The sequence below is a fragment of the Terrapene carolina genome, unplaced genomic scaffold, assembly GCF_002925995.2.
Source record: "Terrapene carolina triunguis isolate 2854851 unplaced genomic scaffold, T_m_triunguis-2.0 Scaffold96, whole genome shotgun sequence".
In the NCBI taxonomy this organism is placed as follows: domain Eukaryota; kingdom Metazoa; phylum Chordata; order Testudines; family Emydidae; genus Terrapene; species Terrapene triunguis.
The window spans coordinates 73,650,506-73,676,617 of NW_020664447.1; the positions used below are offsets into that span (position 1 = coordinate 73,650,506).

The 26,112-nt window shown below is 41.7% G+C and overlaps 1 protein-coding gene across 4 annotated transcripts in view; it reads left to right on the top strand.

Moving 5' to 3' along the window:
- The window catches only part of UNC79 (unc-79 homolog, NALCN channel complex subunit), a 139,209-nt gene that overhangs the window by 67,409 nt on the left and 45,688 nt on the right, over window positions 1-26,112 (top strand). For 2 of the 4 annotated variants that reach the window (XM_026651282.2, XM_026651284.2), the window contains 9 exons: window positions 2,360-2,542; window positions 3,455-3,617; window positions 5,712-5,864; window positions 7,025-8,236; window positions 10,777-10,884; window positions 16,967-17,083; window positions 18,955-19,038; window positions 21,477-21,579; window positions 23,867-24,007. In XM_026651282.2, the coding sequence (XP_026507067.1) occupies window positions 2,360-2,542; window positions 3,455-3,617; window positions 5,712-5,864; window positions 7,025-8,236; window positions 10,777-10,884; window positions 16,967-17,083; window positions 18,955-19,038; window positions 21,477-21,579; window positions 23,867-24,007 (2,264 nt within the window). The remainder of the gene's footprint in view (window positions 1-2,359; window positions 2,543-3,454; window positions 3,618-5,711; window positions 5,865-7,024; window positions 8,237-10,776; window positions 10,885-16,966; window positions 17,084-18,954; window positions 19,039-21,476; window positions 21,580-23,866; window positions 24,008-26,112) is intronic. The other 2 variants (XM_026651283.2, XM_026651285.2) reach the window with 1 other exon arrangement.

Here is a 26,112-nt window from a genome sequence, read left to right on the forward strand (position 1 = left end):
TGGGGCCGGGGTGAGTGAGAGTCCGGCCTGGCCCCGAGCGCAGGCAGGACTCAGTCAGGCGGTACCTGGAGGGAGAGGAGTGGGGGCGGCCCGCGGGGCAAGGCGGTGGCTGTTCTCCCCACCTGGGCAGCGGGACTTGGGAGCAGCCGCTGCTGCAGCTCCCACTGCCGCGGGGGGAGGAAGCAGCCAATGGCCAAGCTCGGCGGCTGCGGCTCTGGCACCCAGGCCCGAACCCCCCGGGCCCGTTGCGGGGACCCAGCAGCGCGCACGCTGCGCCCAGCCCCTGGCCAGTCGCGTCTGGGCTGGCTGCCCAGCTGGTGCAATCCCACGGAGACATCGGCAGCCCAGCCCCGTTCGTTCCCCTGCGGGACCTGAGCGGGACGGGGGGGCTGGAGCCTGCTGCCCCCACTCCGGGGCTGCCCGCGGGATTGCACCAGCTGGGCAGCCAGCCCAGACGCGACTGGCCAGGGGCTGGGCACAGCGTGCACACTGCTGGGTCCCCGCAGTAGGCCCGGGCTCGGGGGGTTCGGGGCCGAGCGCCATGGCCGCTTCCTCCCCCCGCGGCAGTGGGAGCTGCAGCAGCGGCTGCTCCCGAGTCCCGCTGCCCAGGTGGGGAGAACAGCCGCCGCCTGGCCCCGCAGGCCGCCCCCCTCCTCTCCCTCCAGTACCACCCGACTGAGTCCTGCCTGCGCTCGGGGCCAGGCCAGACTCTCACTCGCCCCGGCCCCGCGCTCCACTGCGTCTCCGGGGCCTCCCTCCAGCGCTTGTGGAGGGAGGCGGAATGGCGAGCCTGTGGAAGAGGCGGGGATTTGGGGAGGGAGCCAATGGGGGAAGGAGGGGGCGGAGTCGGGGCGGCGGGGGGAGGGGGGGCGCAAGCACTTCCGGGCTCCGGAGCATTTGCTTGTTTGTCCAGTGTCCCGACCTAACATTGGTCGGGACGCGGGCAAACAAGCAAATATCGGGACAGTCCCGATAAAATCGGGACATCTGGTCACCCTAGGTATTGCTAAGCCAAAGTATTTAAAAATCATGTCAGGCCCACAAAATCATGAGATTGACTTAAAAATCATGAGATTAAAAAAAATGTGGATAAGTTTTATTAGCCTCCTGATATTGGAACCTTTAGAGCTGACATTTTCAAGCTTTTCTCTGCAATTATGAGAGCTAGAAACTTACTTTCTCAAAGAGATATGAGAGTCTCGGGTGATCACATGACTCCGGGACCTGGGAATTGAAGAACAACACCAAATATCAAAAGACTCATGATAAGATCATGAGAGTTGGCAAATGTAGCTGGTTAACTAACATGGGTATAAGTTTGTTTGGTCCTGTTTGTACATCCATGATCAAACTATGTTATAACACATGAGTGTCCGAGCATGATATATTTTGTAATATGAGCAGGCCCTGTGCACACTACAGTTCAGACTGTGCTAGCCAGAGCTGTTTTTAAACACACCTCTTGCTAACACACTTTCCCCATCTAGCTAAACAGGGTCTCATTACAGGATGAACCATTTTACATCACTGAGCATTTTTGTTTGGAAAGTGGTTTATAACATAGTTATGCCTTGGAGAAAATTTTCAAAAGTGCGTAAGTGATTTAGGAGCTTACATGCTTTTTTCAAAAGTGATTCAGGCAGTTAGGAGCGTATTGACTTTCAATGCAATAAATGTAAAGTATTAATTGAACAATGTATTAAAAGAGTAAAATGTGCTCGCATCCTTCAGTACTAGGACGGTATTTATGCAAGAGATGTGCAACATTCAGTTGTTTTATAGTTCAAAATCCATTTGCCTGGCTAACTGATTCCCCCCCCCCCCCAAACAATTTTTTTTTTGCATTGCCTCACAATATAACACGACATAAAGGCCCAGTTTTTGCCTTAATTTGCTCTTGTGCAAACCTGTTGATAAAAATTATTATAACTGAAGGCAGAATTTGATCTGCTGAGCTACATTTTATAGGCAAGGCGTGAACACACATGTGTTGATGCACATCCTCAGTTTCTACACAAGAAAAAGGTATTTAGAAACCACAGCAGACAGTGATACGTATATTGTCTCTGCAACTTAATTGGGGAGGTTTGAAAATGTTGCCAATAGTCTGTTTTGAAATGATAAATAACATAGTGGCAGTGTTGTAGTAAATGACTCATCATGCTGATACCATGCAAAGAGCTAACAAAATAGCAAACTTCCTGAAAGCTTTCTAGGTGATTGTGGAAACTCCCTGCAGGCCCTTATTTCCCTTCGCCTTCCCAGAATTTAAGCTGCTGTTGTAGTATGGCAATTGCTAACATAAGAGGAGCTGATTTTCTTGTTGGTGCACTAAAATCTAAATGAATATTCATTTCAGGTGATGGACTATAACATTAACCTGGGAAAACATCTCCTTCCATTAGTGGTTCAGGTGCTGAAGTATTGCACTTGTCCTCAACTAAGACATTACTTCCAGCAGCCTCCCCGCTGCTCCCTCTGGTCCATCAAACCTCACATTCGGCAGATGTGGTTAAAGGCGTTACTTGTCATCCTTTACAAGGTTCGTTGTCTTGAAGCGGTGCTGTTATCTTAACATTCACATTTCACTCTAAATTTTGTTTCAAGTGATGCCTAAGCCTACTAAAACCAAAAGGGATTAGAGGGAAACGTTTTTCTCTCTTCTTTCAGTTTGTTTACTTTGGGTATTTAATTTCAATTTGTGTAAATTAGTTTCACAGTTCACCCTGTATAGTCAAGTAGCTAGTCCCCCATTGTTGATGTGGATTTTTCACCTAACAGCTTGAGCAAGAAAAATGTTTTTGAATACAGGAAAATGGGTTGTAAAACCACAAAACTGGCAGGTGGACTCAGATGTAATATCTGATGTTACTTAAAAAATTGACTACATTTTAAGTTAATAGTGTCAATTTAACAACTGGAGTTCTGAATTCACATAATGTTTTTATGTGAGTTGTAAAGAACATAACTTCAGTAAAGTATCTACTGGAGCTGAGATCTGAAGCTTTGACAGTAATTTGACATACAGAACACAATTCTAGTGGTTAGATTTGATGTGCCTGAAAATGGAGAAATTGGAAATCAGTGAAATAGCAAATATTTTGCAAATAGATCTGGTAAGACCTCTTGAGGTATCATTAACAGGCTGCTTTATCATATAAAAACCAAGGAAATCATATATTAAACTATCCTCATAGGTAATTCTTCAAAATGTTTTATCTATAAACCAGTTTCTTTTTATAAAGCATTCTTTACAAAGTGGAGGAATATTTCTGCTTTCTAGCATGTATTTAGAAACATAAGATCATAGGCGTGCCAAGGGCCACCAGAAGGCAATATGTTTGGCCATTTCTATATTATTACCTAAATATTTATTCAAGGGAAGGGCCTACTGTAGACCAATCAAGAGGAAAAGTTAGTTTTTAAGGTAAAATCTTTTTATTTCACTGAATAGTATCCGTACAGAGACTGTGACATCAGCAAGATTGTGCTGCATCTGATCTACATAACAGTCAACACACTCAACGCCCAGTACCACAGCTGCAAGCCACATGCCACAGCCGGTCCTTTGTACAGTGACAACAGTAACATAAGCCGATACAGTGAAAAGGAAAAAGGTATTTTAAATATTTAAATTTCTGCACTAGCCACTGGTTTAATTAATTAAGCCATGGGTGATGAGGGAGTGTGATCTAGCAGTTAGAGGCAGGACTGAGAGTCAGATTCCTGGATTCTATTCCCAGCTTTTTCTGTCTGCTCTTAAGAATTGAGCTAGTTTCTCTGCACCTCACTTTACCAGTTATGAAATCGGTACAGTAATACAGGGGCATATTTGGAGCTGATTTTCTTGTTGGTGCACTAAAATCTAAATGAATATTCATTTCAGTGATGGAGTATAACATTAGTGTTTGGAAAAGTGGCTTGATATCCCTGGGTAAGAACCTATACAATTGCAAATTTTATTATTATAAATCAATTTGATAATTTCATAGAGGGGTTCTATTGATGATAAAACATAGCTGCCTTTTAGTGAATGTGTTATTACCTTCTTACCTGACAAAGACTCTTCCTGGTATGCAGCAATCTGTTTTTCCTGCATGAGAAAAATACTTACAGAGGGGGAAAATTTACCCTCAGTTTCTAAAACCTTTCTTTTACTGAGTGTGGGCTGGGTACCTAGAGTTTATCCAGTTTCACTGTGATTAAAATCTACTTAAGACTTTTGTGAAAGACTATACCTGCAGGATAAAAGACAAAATGAGTAAAATTAGAATGCGTTTTCTGCCCACTCAGTCATTTTATTTATGTCAGTACCTTTTCTGCTTTGCTGCATGTTGCTTAGTGCTTGGCATTTTGAAAAGTTGAATGATAAACGTGTCTGTCAAAGAGAGGCTAAAATTCTCATTTACACTAAGGCTACCTTACACCACTCTGCAAGTGTAAAGGGGCCCTCAAATGGTTGTGAATTATATATTTTATATTTACAACAACTTTAAGACACCTTTATGCTGCTAGGGCAGCACAAAGAGGCCTTAGTGTTACTGAGAATCAGGCCCAGAATATTTTGTTTCTTCAGATGACTCTGGACTAATTTCCCCATCTTTTTGTCTTTGCCTTGATCTGTACAAGTAAGCTATAGTGATAGGGAGAACTGGCAATATGCTAGCCTGTAAAATGGAATCAAATTTGAGGGCTGAGATTTAGTAATTCTAAAGGACATCTTTAAGGGATGTCTAGATACTTGTGGAATCGTGGTCTAGGAGAATGGGCAGTTTGTAAGGATTGAAGAAACCCTGAGTTCTAATCTTGTCTCTGCTACGGACCTAGACCCACTGTGTGGCCTTGGACCACACTTCATCTTAGTTTCATCTTATGTAAAGTAGGGAGAATACTACTTACTTACTTACTTTGCCAGACTTTTGGGAAGTGCTTTGCAATGCACAAATGAAATGGTCTTTATATGGACAAACTGTTACTATATTAGCACAGAGTATTATTATTATTATTAAACTGAGGGATGAATCTCATCCTGTGCTTACTAGTGTGGAAGAACAGGAAGAGGGTACAGGAAGGTTTTTCCCAAACCTGCAAGAAGTAGGCCATAGTGTTTTGGAAAACTGAAGGGCTGGTCCTTTCCCACATCCCCAGGGGTGTGTGTGTGTGTGTGCGTGGTCTACAGATTAACAGTCATATTTAGCCTCCAGTCAGCTAATGCATATGCCACTATCATCAGCAAATGCTAGGCAGGGGTACATTTTGCTCCTGCTCAAAGGACTAACAATAGGAGTAATCCTATCTCAGTCAGCACTAGTCCTGATGCAGAGGATGCATTTGCCCAGCATCCACCATCTCTCCCAACATCTCTGCTGTACTTCACTGTACTAGTTGTGACAGGTCTGTTGACTTCAATGGAGCTGCACCAATTTATGCCAGCTGAGGATCTCACCGTATACTGTGCATGGCGAATGCTACAAGAAGCATTAATTGCTTAGAAAAAAATTCTATTCCTTACTTTTCAGACCTTAATCGTTCAAGCTGTAAAGTGTTTTTTGAATGGTATTACCGTGATATGTGTTTCTTTACAAACCTATAGAATGTTTTGAATTTTCTACTTTAAAAACTGATGTGTAGCAGCTGAGGATTTGGTCCATTGGCTCTGTCTCTTGTGCAAGACCTGACTCTGAAGAATAATAATGATTTTCTTTCCCAAGCAGAGGAAGACAGTGTCTTTGATGAATCTGATATTCATGATACCCCAACTGGACCCTGCAGTAAAGAGTCGCAAACATTCTTTGCAAGACTGAAAAGAATTGGTGGCAGCAAAATGGTGAAATATCAACCAGTTGAGATGAATGCCCAGAGAAGTATGAATTTTTTTATCAGAGTTAATTTGTGAAGAAATATGATTATCTGCTGCTTGTGTCATGCTAAAACCTTAATTTATGTATACTTTGTCACTATGCATCATTTTAATATTCTCATTCACACACTCGTAGGAGTTTGATTTTCAGAGAATGAGTGCTCAGTACTTTCCAGAAATAAGGCCTCTTTAAGGCATCTTATTTTGGGCCACAAAATCAATAGTTTCTTGTTAAAACGTGACACTAAAATATATAGAAAAACTTTTTAAAGGTCAGTTTGAGAAGTTTCTAAATTTTTCCTCTTCTACTAATGGCTAAACTGGCGTTGGTTGAAATTTTCAGTTGAAGCTTCTCTTTTGACAGAAGTTGGCTTTTTGATGAAATGGAAATTTTTGTGGAAATAATGCCAATGTTGTTGAAAATGTTTTGGTTTCCATTGCTTAAAAAAATCAGTTATTGTTTGCCCAAACCTGAAAAATGTTCAGTTTTCAATTTTTTGGGTTTTAAATGACCCTATTTTATGTGGCAAAAAATTATTTTTCTGACCATCTCTAGGCTGAACATTTGGAGTAATTTTTCCTTCTGTTTTTGGCGTTGGGTTTCCAAGGCAGAATGATCTATAGTACCAATAATGACCAGGGCTCCTTGGTACTATAGCAGTGCTACAGCAAAATAAAATATTTCTAAAAACGTTTTCCTCTAACATATATACCATATACTGAATACAGGGCGGTAAAGGTGATATTGATGTATGTTTGGGATGACCCACATAACTACTGCGTGGCTTCACCACTCATAAGTAATGCAGCCGTCCCAAATGGATGCCAATAAAACCTTTTCACCACACCGTCTTTTATTCAATATATAGCACCAAATAGACCCTATCAAGGGCACATTTGGTGGAAGCTGAGAATTTGCTTTTACAATCTAATGGTCTGAGTAAAGTGATCTGGGCAGTGGCTTTTTTGTTGCCTGTGGCAAAATTCTTTGTAGTGTGACTCTGAGATTAAAAGAAATCTCAGATGATTTTGATTGAAGATTAACTGTCATAACACTGGGTTTGTATCTGAAATGTCAGTCGTGTGCTGAACTATGAGATGACGACATGATTTCTGCCAAAAATCTCCAAGTAAAATAGTACTAGCTTTTTCTGTTTTAATCAGGTGAAATAGAACTGGCTGAATATAGAGAAACTGGGGCGTTACAAGACAGCATTCTACACTGTGTGAGAGAAGAAAGCATTCAGAAAAAAAACCTGCGCTCTCTAAAACAAAAATCTCTTGATATAGGGAATGCAGACTCCCTGTTGTTTTCATTAGATGAACATCGTAGGAAGTCCTGCATAGACCGGTGTGACTTAGATAAACCACCCACCACTGCTGCTTATACCATGCATAGACAGAATGATTATGGACGACCTAGACAGAATTCTTCTACCAGGACTGAAAATACAGAGACACAAGAGAATCCTTCTGTCATGGAAAGCTTCCGGGAAATAAGGAGACCTGTCATACCAGAAGTCAGGCTAAACTGCATGGAAACATATGAAGTAAAAATGGATTCTCCAATGAAACCTCCTGTTCTTAAAGAGGATTTAGATCTGATAGATTTGTCCTCTGACTCAACATCAGGGCCTGACAAGCATTCAATCCTTTCCACTTCAGACAGTGACTCTCTAGTCTTTGAACCACTTCCTCCCCTGAGAATAGTGGAGAGTGATGAAGAAGAAGAAACAACAAACCAATTAAATGATGGTGTCTCTGGCAAAACTGCCGTGTCATCTCCCTCATCTCTCATCAGTGCCTCTGCCCTCAGCCTCAGTGCAACCCGCCTCGTGCAGTTCAGCATTGAGGATTGCTCCAAAGACTTTACATCTAAGGATGCGAGCAATAATGTTTCATTAGGAAAAAAGGAAATCCCCTCCACAGCTCCCAAAGATCAAAAAGACTTTGAAGAGTTAGCTAAGCCAGAGGAGCTTCAAGATGTGTCCTGCGGGAGCCCACTAACACTTAAGCAAAAGCGAGACCTATTGCAAAAGTCATTTGCACTCCCTGAGATGTCCCTTGATGATAACTCTGAGCTTAGCGTGGAAGAAATTAAACCTAGTGGACCAGTTCCAAGTTCAAATGTAAAAACTGTCCTTATTAAGGTTCCTGAAGACTCTGAAAACCAAACAGAACCTGATAAGCTTGATGCCAGCACAGAATCTGATACAGAACAGAAACAGGAGGAAGAAGCTGAGGAGTCAGAATTTAAGATTCAGATTGTTCCCAGGCAGAGAAAACAGAGAAAGATTGCTGTGAGTGCTATACAGAGAGAATACCTTGACATTTCCTTCAACGTTCTAGACAAGCTGGGGGAACAGAAAGAGACAGGTGAGGACAACCACAAACCAAACCAAAAGCTGTTATTATTTATTAAGTTTTCAGTAATGTATCTGTTTGATCACTCGGTCCTGTTTACATACCAGACAGTAGGATATAAAATATCAGAACTGATCTCATATAGATGTACCCTTCCAGAGTGTCTGCTTCTCAGTGAATTTGCTGTCAAAGGTGTTGGAATCAATTAGGAATGTACTCTCTACACAAGTATCATGTATGGGTGATGGCATACCTAAAAGAGATGCTCTGGTTCAACCACAAGTGTTGTTGGGCTTGATATAGGAATTAGTGGGTGAAATTCTATGGCGTGTGTCAGGAGGTTGGACTAGATGATCACAATTGTCTCTTCTTGCCTTAAAATCTATAAATGTAATCTGTGCAACATTCACTCGCTGTTCTTAGAACTTGTTTCCTCTGCAGGCTGCAGTCAATAGATAGCAAGAAGATTGTATAGACTAGGACTTTTGGAATCTAATTCCAAGTCAGCTTTGGTTTGAGTTCAGCCTGTCTCTTGAAACCAGTAGAGATTTGCTTGAAGTTTGTTCTTCACAAAATGTTCCCATGAAATACTTTTGTTTTTGCTGTATTGGATATCCATGAGCTTTATTAGTCCATCATTTGTGGTATATTTCAAGTTCAGCCCCAGTTTATTGGGAGAGATTACATGATATTTCTGCTGTAGCTCTGATTGGTTGAACTGATCTCAACACAAAGTATTTTCATTTGGTTTCTCCACAAGACAGAAGTTATATGCTCTGATCCAACTAGAAAAGCCAGAAAGAATTTAAAAAAATGTATGGTGGCCCCTTCTTCTCTCTGACTTTGGAGGCAGTGGCCTAGTACCATCAGTATTTTTGAGGACTTATTGCTCAGTTGGGGTCACACACAATAATTAATGATATCACAGGTTTAAAAGGTAAAATATCCCTAAGACTAGAGTTATCTTGTTGCATGAGAAGTGAAGCCTAGTTTTTGTGTATGTCTAGCTCCACCTCCTGTAATCACCCTTCCATCCCCCCCATTAATGAGAACAGTCTCATTATTTTATGTTATAGGTGATGTGATAACTAGATTCCAGTTTTGCAAGGGTAAATGTGTTTAACTGCGATCAGTGTTGGTGTTCTGTCAGGGCTGAAGCCTAGTCCCACTTGTGGTTCCAGTGAGCCAAAGAGCCAGTGCAACCAGGTGAAAATGAACCAACTGATCCTAAACCCTTTGTACAGGTTTGCAAAGGGAGGTGGCCACGGGAAAACTGGGTTTGTTCAGACTCAACCCCTTTTTCACCATTAGAGCCTGGCCTGCAAATCAATGAGAATCAGGTTTCACACGTACATTCACAAACATCTGTTGAACTGGAATGGTTGTCACAGCTCTGACGCACATCAGAGATGTTAGCATCATGCCTAGTGTCAAAATATTTAGCCACTGAAGAGCAACATGATTACGCATTGCTGAGTGTATTATTATACAGCCTCATAAAACATTCACAATGTCCCATTAGATGACCTTGGTTTATAATGCTGTATGTTGCTGGTAGTGACCAGAATGAGTTACATATCTTATTATCTAAGGGCTTTATGTTTCTTTTATCATCCTGATCAGTTTACTAGTTTGTGAATACATTTATTATAGTTTAGGAAAGTAGGGTTGATGTGGTTATCATAATTTGCTGGTTACAGTTTCAAGCACCTATTGCAAAATGCTGAAACTTGCATGCTTTAATATCTTTGGAAAGGATTCTGACGTAATTTGTTTCCCAGTGGAACATCCAGATGATCTGTTTCTTCAAATGAGCAATCCATGGGTTCCTGCTTGAGATTTTTTTATAATAATATATAAGTTCACATTTTCTTAGTTATTTTGTGCTTGCACAAGACAGCTAGTAATGCCTGGAGAGATGTTGGGTTTGTCTCTTCCAGTTTTGATAACTTCAGCTGGTCAGAAATCATGAGATTAGCTTAAAAATCATGAGATTTTAAAAAATCATATATTTGGGATTCTTTTCCAGTTTTTTAACCTTTAGGATGCATATTTTCAAGTTTTTCTCTGCAACTCTGACAGCAGTAAATTTTTTTTTTTTAAATGAAAGCGGAGATTCTCACACAATCAAATAACTTTAGGAACTGAGGCTTCAAGAATAATACCAAATATTGCAAGAGTTGTGGCATTCTGTCATTTACACTGGATTTACACCAGTGTTACTCCATTGACTTCCATTAAGTTAGCCCTGATGTACACTTTGTAACTGAGATCAGTCAGGTCCTTTATGTACATTTATTCATTATAGTATGTACTATATATGAATAGTCTCCAAGAGGCTTATCCACAAATCTCCTTTAAAAAGTGATTTAGAAACAATTCCCTGTGCACCTGTAACATCACCACATGTGTATAGCCACTGGAGGTGCCAGATGGCAAATGGAACATTGAAAAGAGGTGAAAATGGCAAATCAGAGAAGGAAGCTGATGAAAAAATGTTCTCTGATTTTTAAATAATGCACTCAGAGTTTAAGCACCATTTCCATTTGCAGATCCCACTGCTAAAGGACTTTCAACTCTGGAAATGCCAAGAGAATCATCTTCTGCTCCAACACTTGAAGCAGGTGTGCCAGAGACAAGTAGTCACTCTTCCATATCAAGTAAGTTTTCCCCTAGATTGAAGAACTGAAACTCAGTTACTGCATTTGTACATCTAATATGCATCAGCATCTGGAACATTATCTTCCTCCAAACTTTACGTGACTGAAAGCATATTTGTGTGGTGAATTGTTAGATTTGCAATTAAGGACTACAAGGTTTATTGTGACATAGCAAACTTCATGAACATTGATTTGCTGCATATGCATTGTACAACCTTAAGCAATAAGTGGAATTTTGAGGAGGTGGTAGCTGAACTCAGCCTTTTGCTGAAGTTGTGTGTGCTCTTTGAATGAGATGTAGCATTATCTAGTTGTCTAAGCACAGGAACAGGAGATAGAAACTCCCCAGAATTCTATTACTAGCTATGTGGTCTCAGAAAAGCTACTTAACCAATTGTAAAACAGAGATAATAATAACTACACTGCAGGAGAGCTGTGAGCGTTAATCATTTAAATTAGTGAAGTTCTTTGAAGATTTTGGGTGGAGCCAATGGTGTTACACTGATGCAAATGGGGTTTAAGTGAGAGGAGAAACAGGCCCATAGGGTGCTATAAAAATGCTGAGTATTAATTTATTTAGTGATATCCAAGAACCACTGACTTAAGAGGAAGTAATATCAGGCCTATAAAAGGAAGGATGGTCTTGAGGTTAGGACACCAGTCTAGGACTCAGGCAGAGCTGGAATCAGTTCTCCAGCTGCACTACCAACTTCCAGTGTGACCTTGGGCAAGTCCAGAGGGCCAGATTTACAAAGTATTTAGGCAGCTAAAGATGCAGCTAGGCACTTAGGGGGATTTCCAAAAGCACCTAAATTGGGACAGGTTAGCCGCTGAATTCCCACTGATGTCATTAGACATGAGGCACCTACCCTGCTGAGATGCTTGTTTGAACCCCACTAGGTACCTTTCTGCATCATTAGGCACCTAAAGACCTCTGTAAATCTGTCCCTTTTTGTCTCTGTGTCTCAGTTTCCATCTGTAAAATGGGGATAAAAATGTTTTCTTTGTCTTTCTTGTCTATTTCGCTTTTGAGCTCTTTGGAGCAGGGGCTGTCTCTTGCTATGGGTTTGTTCAGTGTTCAGTACAGTGGGGCCTTGATCTCTGTTGAGGGCACTACTCATTACTGTAATACGAATACATAATTATACTTAGGCTGCTGGTTTATAGACACATACATTGTCAAACAATCCTGATCATGAAAAATTCCCAGAGATCCTGTCTTCTCCCATAGGAATTTCCACAGACAGAAAGAAACATAGGGGTAGATCTTCAGCTGATACACATTGTCCTAACTCCAACTGAATTATTATGACAATTTACAGCAGCTGAGGATCTGCTCCCTAGACTTTTTCAACTTATTGGTAGAAAACAGATCATCGAAATAATGTTTCTATTGGTACAATCATACTACATGAAATGTCACATGCTTTTCTGTAGCGACCGACTTGGCTCCAATACAGTTCAGACTTTGACTCCCTCAGGGAACTGATGGGCAGGATCCCCTGGGAGAATAACATGAGCAGGAAAGGAGTTCAGGAGAACTGGCTGTATTTTAAAGAATCTTTATTGAGGTTGCAGGAACAAACCATCCCGATGTGTAGAAAGAATAGTAAATATGTCAGGCGACCAGCTTGGCTTAACAGTGAAATCTTTGCTGATCTTAACGGGAAAAAAGAAGCTTACAAGAAGTGGAAGATTGGACAAATGACCGGGGAGGAGCATAAAAATATTGCTCAGGCATGCAGGAGTGAAATCAGGAAGGCCAAATCATACTTGGAGTTGCAGCTAGCAAGAGATGTTAAGAGTAACAAGAAGGGTTTCTTCAGGTATGTTAGCAACAAGAAGAAAGTCAAGGAAAGTGTGGGCCCCTTACTGAATGAGGGAGGCAACTAGTGACAGAGGATGTGAAAAAAGCTAATGTACTAAATGCTTTTTTTCCCCTCTGTCTTCACAAACAAGGTCAGCTCTCAGACTGCTGCACTGGGCAGCACAGTATGGGGAAGAGGTGACCAGCCCTCTGTGGAGAAAGAAGTGGTTTGGGACTATTTAGAAAAACTGGACAAGCACAAGTTCATGGGGCCGGATGCACTGCATCCGAGGGTGCTAAAGAAGTTGGCGGATGTGATTGCAGAGCCATTGGCCATTATCTTTGAAAACTCATGGTGATCAGGGGAGGTCCCGAATGACTGGAAAAAGGCTAATGTAGTCCCCATCTTTAAAAAAGGGAAGAAGGAGGATCCAGGGAACTGCAGGCCAGTCAGTCTCACCTCAGTCCCTGGAAAAACCATAGAGCAGGTCCTCAAGGAATTAATTCTGAAGCACTTAGAGGAGAGGAAAGTGATCAGGAACAGTGAGCATGGATTCACCAAGAGCAAGTCATGCCTGACTAACCTAATTGCCTTCTATGAGGAGATAACTGGGTCTGTGGATGAGGGGAAAGCAGTGGATGTGTTATTCCTTGACTTTAGCAAAGCTTTTGATACGGTCTTCCACAGTATTCTTGCTGGCAAGTTAAAGAAGTATGGGCTGGATGAATGGACTATAAGGTGGATAGAAAGTTGGCTAGATCGTCGGGCTCAACGGGTAGTGATCAATGGCTCCATGTCTAGTTGGCAGCTGGTTTCAAGTGGACTGGCCCAAGGGCCTGGGGCCGGTTTTGTTCAATATCTTCATTAATGATCTGGAGGATGGCGTGGACTGCACTCTCAGCAAGTTTGCAGATGACACTAAACTGGGAGGAGTGGTAGATACGCCGGAGGGTAGGGATAGGATACAGAGGGACCTAGACAAATTAGAGGATTGGGCCAAAAGAAACCTGATGAGGTTCAACAAGGACAAGTGCAGAGTCCTGCACTTGGGACGGAAGAATTCCATTCACTGTTACAGACTAGGGACTGAATGGCTAGGCAGCAGTTCTGCAGAAAAGGACCTAGGGGTTACAGTGGACGAGAAGCTGGATATGCGTTAACAGTGTGCCCTTGTTGCCAAGAAGGCTAACGGCATTTTGGGCTGTATAAGTAGGGGCATTGCCAGCAGATCGAGTGACGTGATCATTCCCCTCTATTCGACATTGGTGAGGCCTCATCTGGAGTTCTGTGTCCAGTTTTGGTCTCCCCACAACAGAAGGGATGTGGACAAATTGGAGGGAGTCCAGCGGAGGGCAACAAAAATGATTAGGGGGCTGGAGCCCATGACTTACGAGGCGAGGCTGAGGGAACTGGGATTGTTTAGTCTGCAGAAGAGAAGAATGAGGGGGGATTTGATAGCTGCTTTCAACTACCTGAAAGGGGGTTCCAAAGAGGATGGATCTAGACTGTTCTCAGTGGTACCAGATGACCGAACAAGGAGTAATGGTCTCAAGTTGCAGTGGGGGAGGTTTAGGTTGGATATTAGGAAAAACTTTTTCACTAGGAGGGTGATGAAGCACTGGAATGGGTTACCTAGGGAGGTGGTGGAATCTCCTTCCTTGGAGGTTTTTAAGGTCAGGCTTGCCAAAGCCCTGGCTGGGATGATTTAGTTGGGAATTGGTCCTGCTTTGAGCAGGGGGTTGGACTAGATGACCTCTCCCTTCCAACCCTGATATTCTATGATTCAAAGGCTGGAGGCAGCTTTTTTGTTTTTTCAACGTTTGAAATCACAGCTGTCCTTCAGAAACCAGGTAAATAACTCTGGAAACACGAACCAGCTCACCACCACTGTGGTACTGTTGAATATGCATTTAAAAAAAAACTTTAATTACAATCATAAAAGCTGGTAAGGAAGTTCAAAGAGATAATTTCCTAGATTTTGACAGTCTTCTGCACTCCAAGCAACATTGTCAGTTCTGAAATTAATTGCCATTCTTTCATTTGGAAATTTGGTCTTTGATAAACTGATAAAGCATCTATTTAAAATCCCTTGCACTGGAAGAGATGGAAATTAGATTTTTCTGCTAATTTGCTGTGAAAGGCAGCTGCAAAACAAAACAAAAAAGTTAAATATTGAATGGAATCACAATTCGGTTCAGTTCCAGAAGCTCATTTATGCAAGGTTTGGTTTGCTGCAGAGTTGGATAATTTTGTTGTTGAATCTGAATGGAGTTTAAATGCGCTTTGATATGTTGAAAGGGTATTGCATAAATGGGGGGAACCTACAATACTTCTCATTATGATGTGTATGAAATTGTTTCAATGAGCAGATTCCCAGTGGTTGTTATCGCTCTGTTTATTATAAATTGGATACTGGTACTTATTCTGTTAGAAAGTTCTTTAAATTGTTCTCCTTATGAGATGAGATCAGGGCAAGAAGTAATGGGCTTAAATTGCAGCAAAGGAGAGTTAGATATTTAGAGATTTAGATATTAGGAAATACTTTCTAACTGTGAGGGTAGTTAGGCACCGGAACAAATTACCTAGGAAGTTTGTGGACTCTCCGTCACTGGATGTTTTCAAGAACAGTTTTGACAAACACCTGTCAGGGATGATCTAGATAATACTTAGGCCTGCCTCAGCACAAAGAACTGGACTAAGTGACCTAAAGAGGTCCCTTCCAGTCCTACATTATCTATGATTCCATTATTCTATTTAATGTGGGTTTGAATCTTCTTTGTAGTTAGACACTGAGATGGATCTGAGTAAAGTTTGGGCAAAGTTTGGATCTGAACCTTATGGCTTGTGCTCATCTCCAGTTTTGCCTTTTCAGTTAATGATGTCAAGGACTGTTTGACCTTTTTTTAAAGCTTAGCTGGCTACTATTCTACTGGCAGGTATCATGTTAATACTATTTTTAAACTATGTTAGATTTCTTTTAGTTGCAAATGAAAATGATCATGACAAAGAAGGAACACATTGATATCATGTAGGCCTGACTTCAAGAAAATATTTAAACTCAGGCTTAAATCTACATGCTTAAAAGCATCCAGAATAGGTATGGATTTAAGCACGTGCTCGAGTGCTTTTCGGATTCAGGGCCCAAGAATCAGTTTCAGGCTGTGAGTAATGGTCTTGGTTTCATTGGGGGAAATACATTGCTCAGACTGGGTTGATAAAGTAGGGGAGCCATCCTCATCCTTCTTGATGCTTCCTGTTGAAGGAATGGAAAAAGAAGATCGGTTGGGAGCATCCCATCAGCTGGTTCTCTGTCCATTTGAGTATTAGGGAAATATATTACAATACTGGTCTTAATTTCTGGTTATGTTATGGTTTATTCAGGGAGTATTGTCAGCTAGTCATTTTCAATAAAATTTACAGCAATGTAGATTAAAAAGTATAGAAATTGGGAACCTGATGGACCAGCAGAAGTTGGCTACTTAAAGGACGAGGTCTTCTAATAATAGTGGAGGGGACAAAAGGGCCATTTTGTGCTATTTAGATGCTGGCCTGTCTAGAAGGTGGTATGGAGTCACCCCACGCCTGGGGAGCTTCGGAGAGAGATGCAATCCCTCCCTGAGTGGCAGGGTGTTCAGTGAGACTGCAGCATGCACCAGTCACATAATGTGTCTTGCACTCTGCAGGCCAGTGCTGGGGGTGGGGCACAAGGTCATGATCCTTACCCACTTTCTTTTCCAAGGGGTGCCTAGAGGGAGCAGTGCTCATGCTTTCCCAAGTGCAGAGACTGTCATTCTACTAACTCTAGAATGGCGTGTGCAAATGAAAGGGGATTGTTGGGGAAGACATCCTCCCCAGAATCAATCCTGATGTCCCCTCCCCCAGCATGTGCACACATGGACTAGTCACAGTCTAACTTGATGTCTGGCTTTAGGATGGTTTCTTAAGCTTTAGGGATGTCTAATAAAGGTGGTGTCTTGAACACGTTTCACTGTATTTTAGAATAAAGATTACAGGCCAAGGAATTGATAGACACTATGCATGAAATCCTGGTTTCACTGAAATCCACAGGATTTTTGCCATGGACTGAAGTGAGGCCAGAATTTCACCATGTATGACTATGTGAATAGAGCAGATTACTTTGAATAAAATTCTGAGAGCCAAGCAGCTGGTCTTTGTGGATGATATCAGTACCTCCTTCATGCTGATGGACGAAATCGGGGGAATAAGAGCAGCTTGTGTGATTCTCTGAACTCTTTTCAAATTCTGATTTGCAGCTCAGTTCAGACAGATGAAAAGGGGCTCCCTGGGAGCTCTGACAATGAACCAGCTAATGAAGAGACAGCTGGAACACCAATCTAGTGCACCCCATAATATCAGCACTTGGGACACTGGTAAGTTATGCTTCTCTATTCTTTATTTCCATTCCCTTAAACCAGTTAGTGTCTCTTTCTGTGGTGATCAATTGTTGTGAATATAAGTGAGCCATTACCATTCTTCCATTGGAGAAAAGTAACCAAGCTCAGGTCTACAGTGGAATTATACCAGATTCTCTGCTGGTGTGAATCAGCATGGCTCCATTGTAGTGGGATATTTTTCTTTTGAAATAATGGCCATTACCGTTTTGTATACAGCTAGGTGAGATTCTGGCCCTATTGAGATCAAATTGAGTATTGCCACTGACTTCAGCAGGGCCAGGATTTCACCCACTGTGTGTGAATCATTTTTATAAAGACAAACCTTTTGCAATCATATTGAGACATCAGGCATTTAAACCTTATGCCAAGGAGACTCTCACTTCCCCATCGGCAGACGCTTGGGAGTCTTTTGCCAGCTCATGCAGAACTCATGGGGTTTCCGCTCAGTAATTCATACTGGGTTTCCATGTTTCTCATTAAGAGTGAAATGCGAAGCAGACAATGAAAACTGAATTAAGTACAGAATGTCCCCACTAACCACCTGAAAAAAGTTTTAACCTCTTCTTTTCATTCTTTTTCTCTTGTGTGAAATCTTCTATAGTTCATTGAATTTGTCACAGAAGGATGAATTCTGGCATATGTTTCATTGTGACGTAATAGAATGATGCTTCCTAGAATTTCACTAGCAAACCAGGAGGTGACAAGAGGGAGGGAAAGAACTGTAAAACGTTGACCTGGAACGTAGCACTTGGTTGAACGTCCCCACTGCCAAGTTAGTGGGGAGATTGGTCTCAAAAATTGTGCTTAATTCAGTTTTCACTTTTAAGTCCCATCAGTCCCATTACATTTGTGACTCTGAGGCATGGCTTCTCTTGTGACATCCATTCTCAGAATGAAGTGGATTGTCAGTTTCCCTTCCTAACCTTCCCCACATCATCAAGCACAGAATTTATCATTGGTAGCGGGTCCATGGTAGCCTTCTGACATATCAAGTAAGTTTATCTCAGACAGAAACTTCAGTTAGCATAACTTATACAATAACCTGCTTTTCCCATTTAGTATTTCAGAACCATATAGTTTATCATTTACCTCTTACGTGACCTATTGAACCTGTCTTCCAAGTGGGCAAGTCAATATTCTAATCACTATATCTTTGAGGAGCTCCATCTTAATGTTCTTGTTGGGAATCCACTAGCATTCTTTTCAACATCTGTCACCTTTCTCTCCAAAAGACCTCACTTCTAGTCACTTCCTCCAGTGGCTTGAGACACCAACTGAATTTTTCAAGGGAACTTTTACAATCCCTAGCTTCACATCATTTTGTGGCTGCTTTATATTTTCTACATCAGTCCAGCTAAACTGGGTACCATGCCTCTCTTTCTTCATCTCTCATTTCAAACTGCTCTGTCCCAAACTCTTTCTCTGAAAAATAAACTCATTGTGTGTCTATCCTATGCCAGCACAAGCATGTCCATGAACTACTGATCCCTCAGTGTCCCTAAGCATTACCTTTTACTCTTTCTGTGACTCTTTACATATCCATTTCTTGCTGAATCCTTGCAATTAGCCCTATATTTCTTATCAAAAGACCTTGACTTTGAGCTTTCCTAAAAGGCCTCCTTTAATATTGCTAAATCTGGTTCTTGCTTCCTCTATGGAACTATCTTTTACCTTCTTTTCTTCTCTTCTTTTCTCTCTTCATGCTCAGAGATTTAACCCTCTGTTTTCCGGCTGTTGTGTATGTGTGTGGTGATGGTGGTGTTTTAATTGTTGGAGTGAATTTGTGGTGCTGGCGAGAGGCGCTGCATTAACAGTACCACAGTGTGAAGTCTTCTATTTATCCACAGAACAGATACAGCATGGGAAGCGGCCGTGCAATGTCTCAGTTTGCCTAAACCCTGACCTGGAGGGACCACCACTAAGAATAAGAGGTTAGTTCAGTGTCCACGTCCATTCAAACTTGGTCTCTCTGCGGAGACTACCAACAAGGTTGCCAGTTAGTACCTGTTGTGATGGTGGCTTTGTGTTCTGTTCAACTAGAGTGACACCACCAATTCATTTCACACAGGACATGGATAGTTGATGGATGGTAATGACTTCCTGTCAGTATCTAGCTCGTCTGGACTTAACTGATGACTTGGAAGTGAAAGACTGTATGCCCCATTCCCTGTGTTACCAAGTCCCCACTTCTTAGCTATTCAAACACTCATTCCTGACATCCAAACGGCTCAGCCTTCCTTACAGCTTTTTAATGGCACCACAAACTAGCCTTTCTCTAGCTTGAATCACATTCTCTCTCACTTTTTACCACAAGATCAGCACAAGTGTTCTTATTATTAGCAGCTTAGCCTTACTCCCAGTTATGTAGCCATGGTTATGTCAACATCCAGCATTTGCATGCTATACTGTAACCTGTAGCTAGAGATGGCATCTGTTAAGCTTCCAGCATGATGATAAAAGGGAAGGTAAAGTGAATCAGTTTATGAAGCAAAGACTAGCTAACAAACTCTTATTTCTTGCATTCTCGATGGTTTCCTATATCACTGAAGAGTCCTCAAGACTTTCTAAACTGTCTGCTGCATCCAGTGCAATCTCAAACGGAACATAACTCAACATATAGGATAGGGTCTTAGCTTGTATAGAAAAGAATTATGTTTCCTTCCAAACTCAGCAGAACAATTTTTTGACACTTCTAATTTCATTAAAGCAGCACTCAGCACCCTCCCTATCAGTCTAGAATGGAATCTCATATAGATCATTTGGTCTGAGTTTGCCTTTGCAACAGCAGCTATCGGGACTGTATCAAAAGCAACTCCATTTGTACCAGGCTTAGTCAGACAATCCACCTCTTGTTTCTTTAACCCGTGATGAGGATTACAATAGGCTAGTTTCAACACCAGCTGTGAATTCTGTCTGTGAGGCCTTCAGATTGCTGTTTGTTTTCTTGCTGGCTTCTTCAATCACCCTCCAGCCCTTCCATATCTGCAAGGGTCAAACTGGAGGGAAAAAGACATTGGTATTCTTCCACGCTGTAACCACAAAATAAGCTCCACCCATGTGTAACTTCAAAACGAGATGCCACTCAGCGTGGACCATGCAGGTGTGATCACATCTATAATATGAGTTCCACTGGGTTCCTTGAGTTTAGCTCTTCTCAGTGGGTCTTAATTAACTTGGGGGGGGGGGGGAAGTAGTGCTGTCCCACAAATGCCACTCATTTGTGGCATCAAAATGAGACATTAGTAGGTTGTGCAGATCTATGACCTTTCCTCTTCTTTCTTACCTGAGAAAAGAAATAATTATCAATGTTGACATTAAAATATCATCAAAGGGCACTTGCATTAACACTTCATTGAGATGAATGGGGCAGTTCACACCTCTCTGTGCTATTGTTCCAGAGGTTTTGTTCACAACCATAACATCTAGAGAATTACCTTTAAAAAAAAATAATAATAATTATAATAAAAAAAAAGAATTACCTTTAAAAATAAAAAGAAAGAAAGAAAGCTGTGATTCTGGAGAACAAGTTAGTTGTTTCAGAGACATGGTGTCCTATAACATCAATCCAAGAATCCTGTCTTCCAGGATATTCCACCTATTCAATACCTGTCGTATGAGGCGCCTACTGCCTTCAACCGTTCCTGTTAAACCAAGAATCCGCTCCCCGTCCCATCTCCCATGATTTGGGCACAGAAGAAGTGCCCCATGGGCAAGGGAGAGCCACATGTGAATGCACTATTTGTATTCCTCTATGACCAGGTCTGTAGGTGGTCAGTTCTGCCTCATCAGTATAGCTTGCCTTTAAAAGTTTTCTAACTGAAAATAACACTAATAATACTTGGCACTTCTAAATCACCTTCCATCCAATGATCTCTAAGCCTTTTCAAATCTTGATGAATTAAGCCTCAACATCATTGCGAGGCATTATCATCTCCATTTCACAGATGGGGTGACTGAGGCAAAGAGGATGTTAAGTGACTTCCTCCCCCAAGGTCACACAGAAATTCTGGGGCAGAGCTGGGGAAGAATCCAAAGTTCCTAACACCCAGTCTCATACTAACTACAGGACCATCCACTCTCCCTAAAGAATGAGGGCATAAAAACTTGACAACTGAACACTGAAGCAGTCATACCACCTTGAATTTGTTTCATTTACTTCCTTAGGATCTCAATTTTTAAAATAATTCCTGACCTTTAAAAAATAAAATAAGCACAAGTAATTGGAGTAATTTGACAGAAGCAAAGAATGTGTTGTATCTTTCTCCAGAGAGAAATTTTTATTTACATACACTGCAAAAGCTTTTTTTGTTCACCTATGTCCATTCCAGATTTCCATTTACCATGCTTCTTTTCTTTTAATGGCTTCAAGGTGCCACCAAATCCAGCTTACTGTCAGCACCCAGTATAGTCAGTATGTTTGTACCAGCCCCAGAAGAATTTACCGATGACCAACCTACTATGATGACTGACAAGTAAGCCAGTTTCTATTTCTTTCAAATAATTTGGTAGTTAAGAACCATTGAGCTTCAAAACATATTTGGATGGGCCCTGACTCAGTGAAAGAACATTCTCAAATTTTCTCCTAAGCAGCATAATTTTTTGTAGCAAGGGAAAATTTTCAAAATGTTGCAAACCGGGTGTGCTGTAAATATACTGGGACATGAGTATGTGTGTGCAAAGTGGTGGCTGGGAGTATTAGTAGTAGTACTGTTTTATTATTTGAGTGTTGACCGTTTGCATTGTACTGTATTTAGAGAAAGGTGTGTAGCCTGATTCTCTTCTCACTTACCCCTGGTGAAAATCAGAATTAACGCTATTAATGGCAAGGTTGTTACACCAGTGTAAAACTGGTACAAGTAAGATCAAACCCATGGTACCTGTTGCACGGAACTCCTCCAGTTTTAAAGGACCATAAACAGGATAAAGACTGTATCCTTGGGGAAAAAGGAGATCTTACTTTAAAGGGGCTTTTTTAATGATATAGAGATAGGCCTGGACTGGGACCTGCACTCCAAACCCTTGGATACGAATTCACCGCAATGGTTTTGGATCTGAGTCAGAACCAATGCCTGAAGGAGATCTGATTTGGAAAAGATCCAAACAAAAAAATCTTGTGAGAAAAGCTGACGTCATGAGGTTTCTGAGAACCATTGCCATCTGTGTGGATAGTGGGATGGGAGGGAGGTACTCCAGTATTAGAGTTTCTATGGCAGTGATCAGGGAATTCACTAATTCTTCTCCACCACTTAATCTCTTGATTGGGTAGAATTTTCTGTAAGCAAGTTTTGGGACTTGGCTGGTTCTAAAAGCTTTTTGCCTTGAAACTGGGAGTGGTTTTTATTTGTTTGGCCTTAATCAAACTCAAAACCCTTGCCTTAACGTAAGATGGATGTGAATCTACACATTGCCTGCGTGACTCATTTTGTTTCTATGGATTTGATCTAGGAAGGGACTTTTATTACATTTGGTCATGTAAATGGATGAAATAATACTGTATCCACAATTAACAAGACTTTAATTCTGCAATTGAGCTTTCTCTGTTTTTTACTGTAAGGGCTCATTGTAATCCACTGAAAACTCTAGTTTTTCTCCCTAAAATGAAAGTTATGTTTTTGAATTGCTATGGCTTTTCCATTGCAATGTAAAGCCATGACTGTAAATCAGCACCTTGAATACTACCATTACCTCCACTACTGCTATTTTGCACTTATATGCTTTTCCTCTACAAGGATCCCCAACACCTTTTACCAACATTAATTCTTTGATCAAAATCCCATTGAGGCACTGTAATTAAATATGATGGTACTCGTTTTACGGAGAAGCAGTGAAGTAGCTGTCTTAAAGCCACCCATTGATTCAAAGCAGAACTGGGAGTAGAACCCCAGAGTTGTGGCTTTCAATCCTGTGCTCTAGCCACTAGATGAACTGCCAAGATGCTTACTAGAGAAGGGCAAGGCTGTTGTGTGAGTCTTCAGTGGAACTGGAAGTTATGTTGTGTAAATGCTAAACATCCCAAGAAGTGGGCTCATTTCATGCATCTTCTTTGGCCTTTTTCCAAAAGCTTTGGCATCAGATGCCAAACCAGACGAGATTGATTTTCATAACCTTGCTAGCATCTTCTCCTCCTGTTGAGATGCAAAGGGAGGGAAATTGCTTGTAGAATCCCATTAAGTTAAAATATCAATCTGTTGGAGTCATTAGCTACTGGTTGATCTAATTAACCAAGCCTCCCTATTGGGCTGAGATGTACCAGTTTCCCAGGTTTGTTTATCTTTTTATGTGGTTTTAAAACCCTGCCTCATCTCTCCTGCAGCTGACATCTCCCTTATGATTAGATGTTACAAAGCTATTGCAGAGCTTTCAGAGTTGTGTCTCAGCATTGAAGGAGGGGGCCGCAATTCAACAGCAAAACTGGTTTGGAACAGAAAGAGACATCTCTAAAAACAAAGGGAATCTTCCTTGGCCGCCTCCTCCACACATAAAAATCCTATCATTTCCTCTTGCAAGTCTATAACCACAGCTGTAATCTGATCTCATCAGATTATTGCTTTATTGTTGATCAACGCAAAGCACAGATTGGAGTAACTGACCACCTGCCACAGATCAACATTGCCTGTTGATGGAGCTAGTGAAAAGTGTTTTGTATACAGGGTTTAAAGCACAGTGATCTATTTTCTTAGCCATAAAATGTTCAATGTAACATGGATTCTCCTAATTAATTGAACAAATAATATTAGCTTTTAATAACTTTCCTTGCAGATGCCATGATTGTGGGGCTATCCTCGAAGAGTATGATGAAGAAACACTAGGTCTGGCCATAGTTGTTCTCTCCACATTCATTCACCTCAGCCCAGATTTGGCTGCTCCTTTGTTGTTGGACATCATGCAGTCTGTAGGAAGGTAACCTTTGGACCTCTCTCTTTCTCTCTCTTTTATGAGGGAAGGAAGATTTTTGTGCCCTTGAATTGTGATGAGTTCCCTAGGAGAACTGAAAGGGATGTCCTGATGGCATATCAGATAGCTCAAAAGGTAGACCATGTTTGAAGCAGATGGATCTTGGCTCTAGAGCAGTGGTTCCCAAACTTTAACAACCAGTGAACCCCTTTCACCAAAATGTCAAGTCTCGCAAAACCCCTCCTAAAAATGAATGTTTCCAGGGATTTTCTCCTTTACCTGAGTATAAATTATAAAAGCAGTGATCTTGGAAATATAAAATTTGTTTTTATAACATGCTTCTTACACACTATTTATTATTAATTATTATTTATCATTACAGTATTTTTATTACATTATGAAAACGGCAACACTCTTCCAAGATCTCACTTTTGTAGCTTGTATCACTTTGAATAAGCCTGTTATAAGACAAGGCTCCTATGTTTCATCGAGTATCAGATGTGAAACAGCATGAAGGTATTTAAGAAGCCAACTCAGAGTTCCTCCTACACAAGCATTCAGGTCTTGAGCAGTTCAGGCAAACAACGCACGTTACAACAAAGCTTAAACTTGTTCTTCATAATAATTTTAAAAACAATACTAGCTGCCTATTTAATTTTAATAACAGCAAAAAATATCCACCTCCCTTTCCATTTCTTATAAGGACTCTTGCAGTTTAAATCTCCTCAGTGTGATGATATGCTTGCTTTGATCTGCTTAGCTCTTGGAAGTCCAGAGGCTCTGGGCTGCTGGCCCTGTGCTGCCCGGGATCCCTAGGGACAGCTCTGTCTGCCATTGGGTAATTTTTCCCCAAGAACCCTCTGTAACATTTCACAAACCCCCAGGGGTTCATGAACCCCAGTTTGGGAACCACTGCTCTAGAGGAAGGGGACAGTGCTCTGTGCACCAATCTAGTATATCAGGCCCTATGTGGTGGTATGGTGGATTTGAGGTGGTATCTCTTTTTTTTTTTTTTCTGGTCATTGCTCTATAGCTGAAAAATGGCAGCCCAAAATGAAGGTGAAGTAGAGCATGATAAATTCCACTATTTCCAATCACACGTAATTCAGAGATGAGAACCTCCATGGCATATACTCTGCCGGGATAACAGATGGAAGAAAGTTTATACCCAAAGGCTTTAAAAATGTTAAAATTAAACAACGCCCTGCAGAGCTATACTGAGAAGTATAAGTGATTCAGGACATAGAGAGTTGTCTAAAGGCATGTCTACATTGCATGCCACTGGCAGTGGGATGTAGGGTACATGTAGCTACTGCTGAGTGCAAAGCAGGCTGTGTCCACACTGAGTTTTGTAAGTACACATGGTAGTGAAAGGCTCTGGCAGCAGGAAGCTGCTGGGGTCTTTCCCTGCCACAGGGAATTGCATGTCAGGGATCAGAGCATAGGTGGTCTGGGCAGGTGATCACAGCTGGGCTGGAGTCCACACAGTCAGTGAGCAGGGGTCAGAGGAATCATTAGACATGGGTTCAATAAGCAAGAGTCAGGGTCAAAGTCAGGCCAGGGTCAGAGACTGGAAATCAGAGTTAGTACCTGGCTGGAATTGGAAAGTAGGAATTGGGGTCAGGCTGGCATCAGAGGCTGGAGATCAGGAGAGGTCTGGAATCACAGCAGGCCCAAAGTCTGTGCTGTTGCTCAGATAGCTTTCTGGGGCACCCTCCAGGGCTAAATAGGGTGGTTGGCCAATCAGAGGGCCACAAGATACTGTCACTCTGGCTCCCTTGGGTAGTACTTCTTATGGGCCCAACTCTCCGCAGTGTTCCCTGGCTGGGGCTCTGGCACAGTGGGAATGTCAGCTCTCTCAGGCTCTTCGGACCTGGGTTCTAGTCCCTGCATCCTTATGCTGCCAGAGTTTTTCCCTTATGCTTCCCCCTGCTACTGGGGCCTTCCCTTATCACAGGGAGTTGCCAGAGCCTTTCCTTGTGTCAGGGAATGGCTCTGGCAGCTCCCTATGGTGGTGAAAGGCTGTGCGAGCAGAAAGCTGGTGGAGATGGCTTCTGTGCCAACCGCTCTCTCAACCCCCAGCAAAAGGGGGAAGGAAGGTGTTTGTCAGG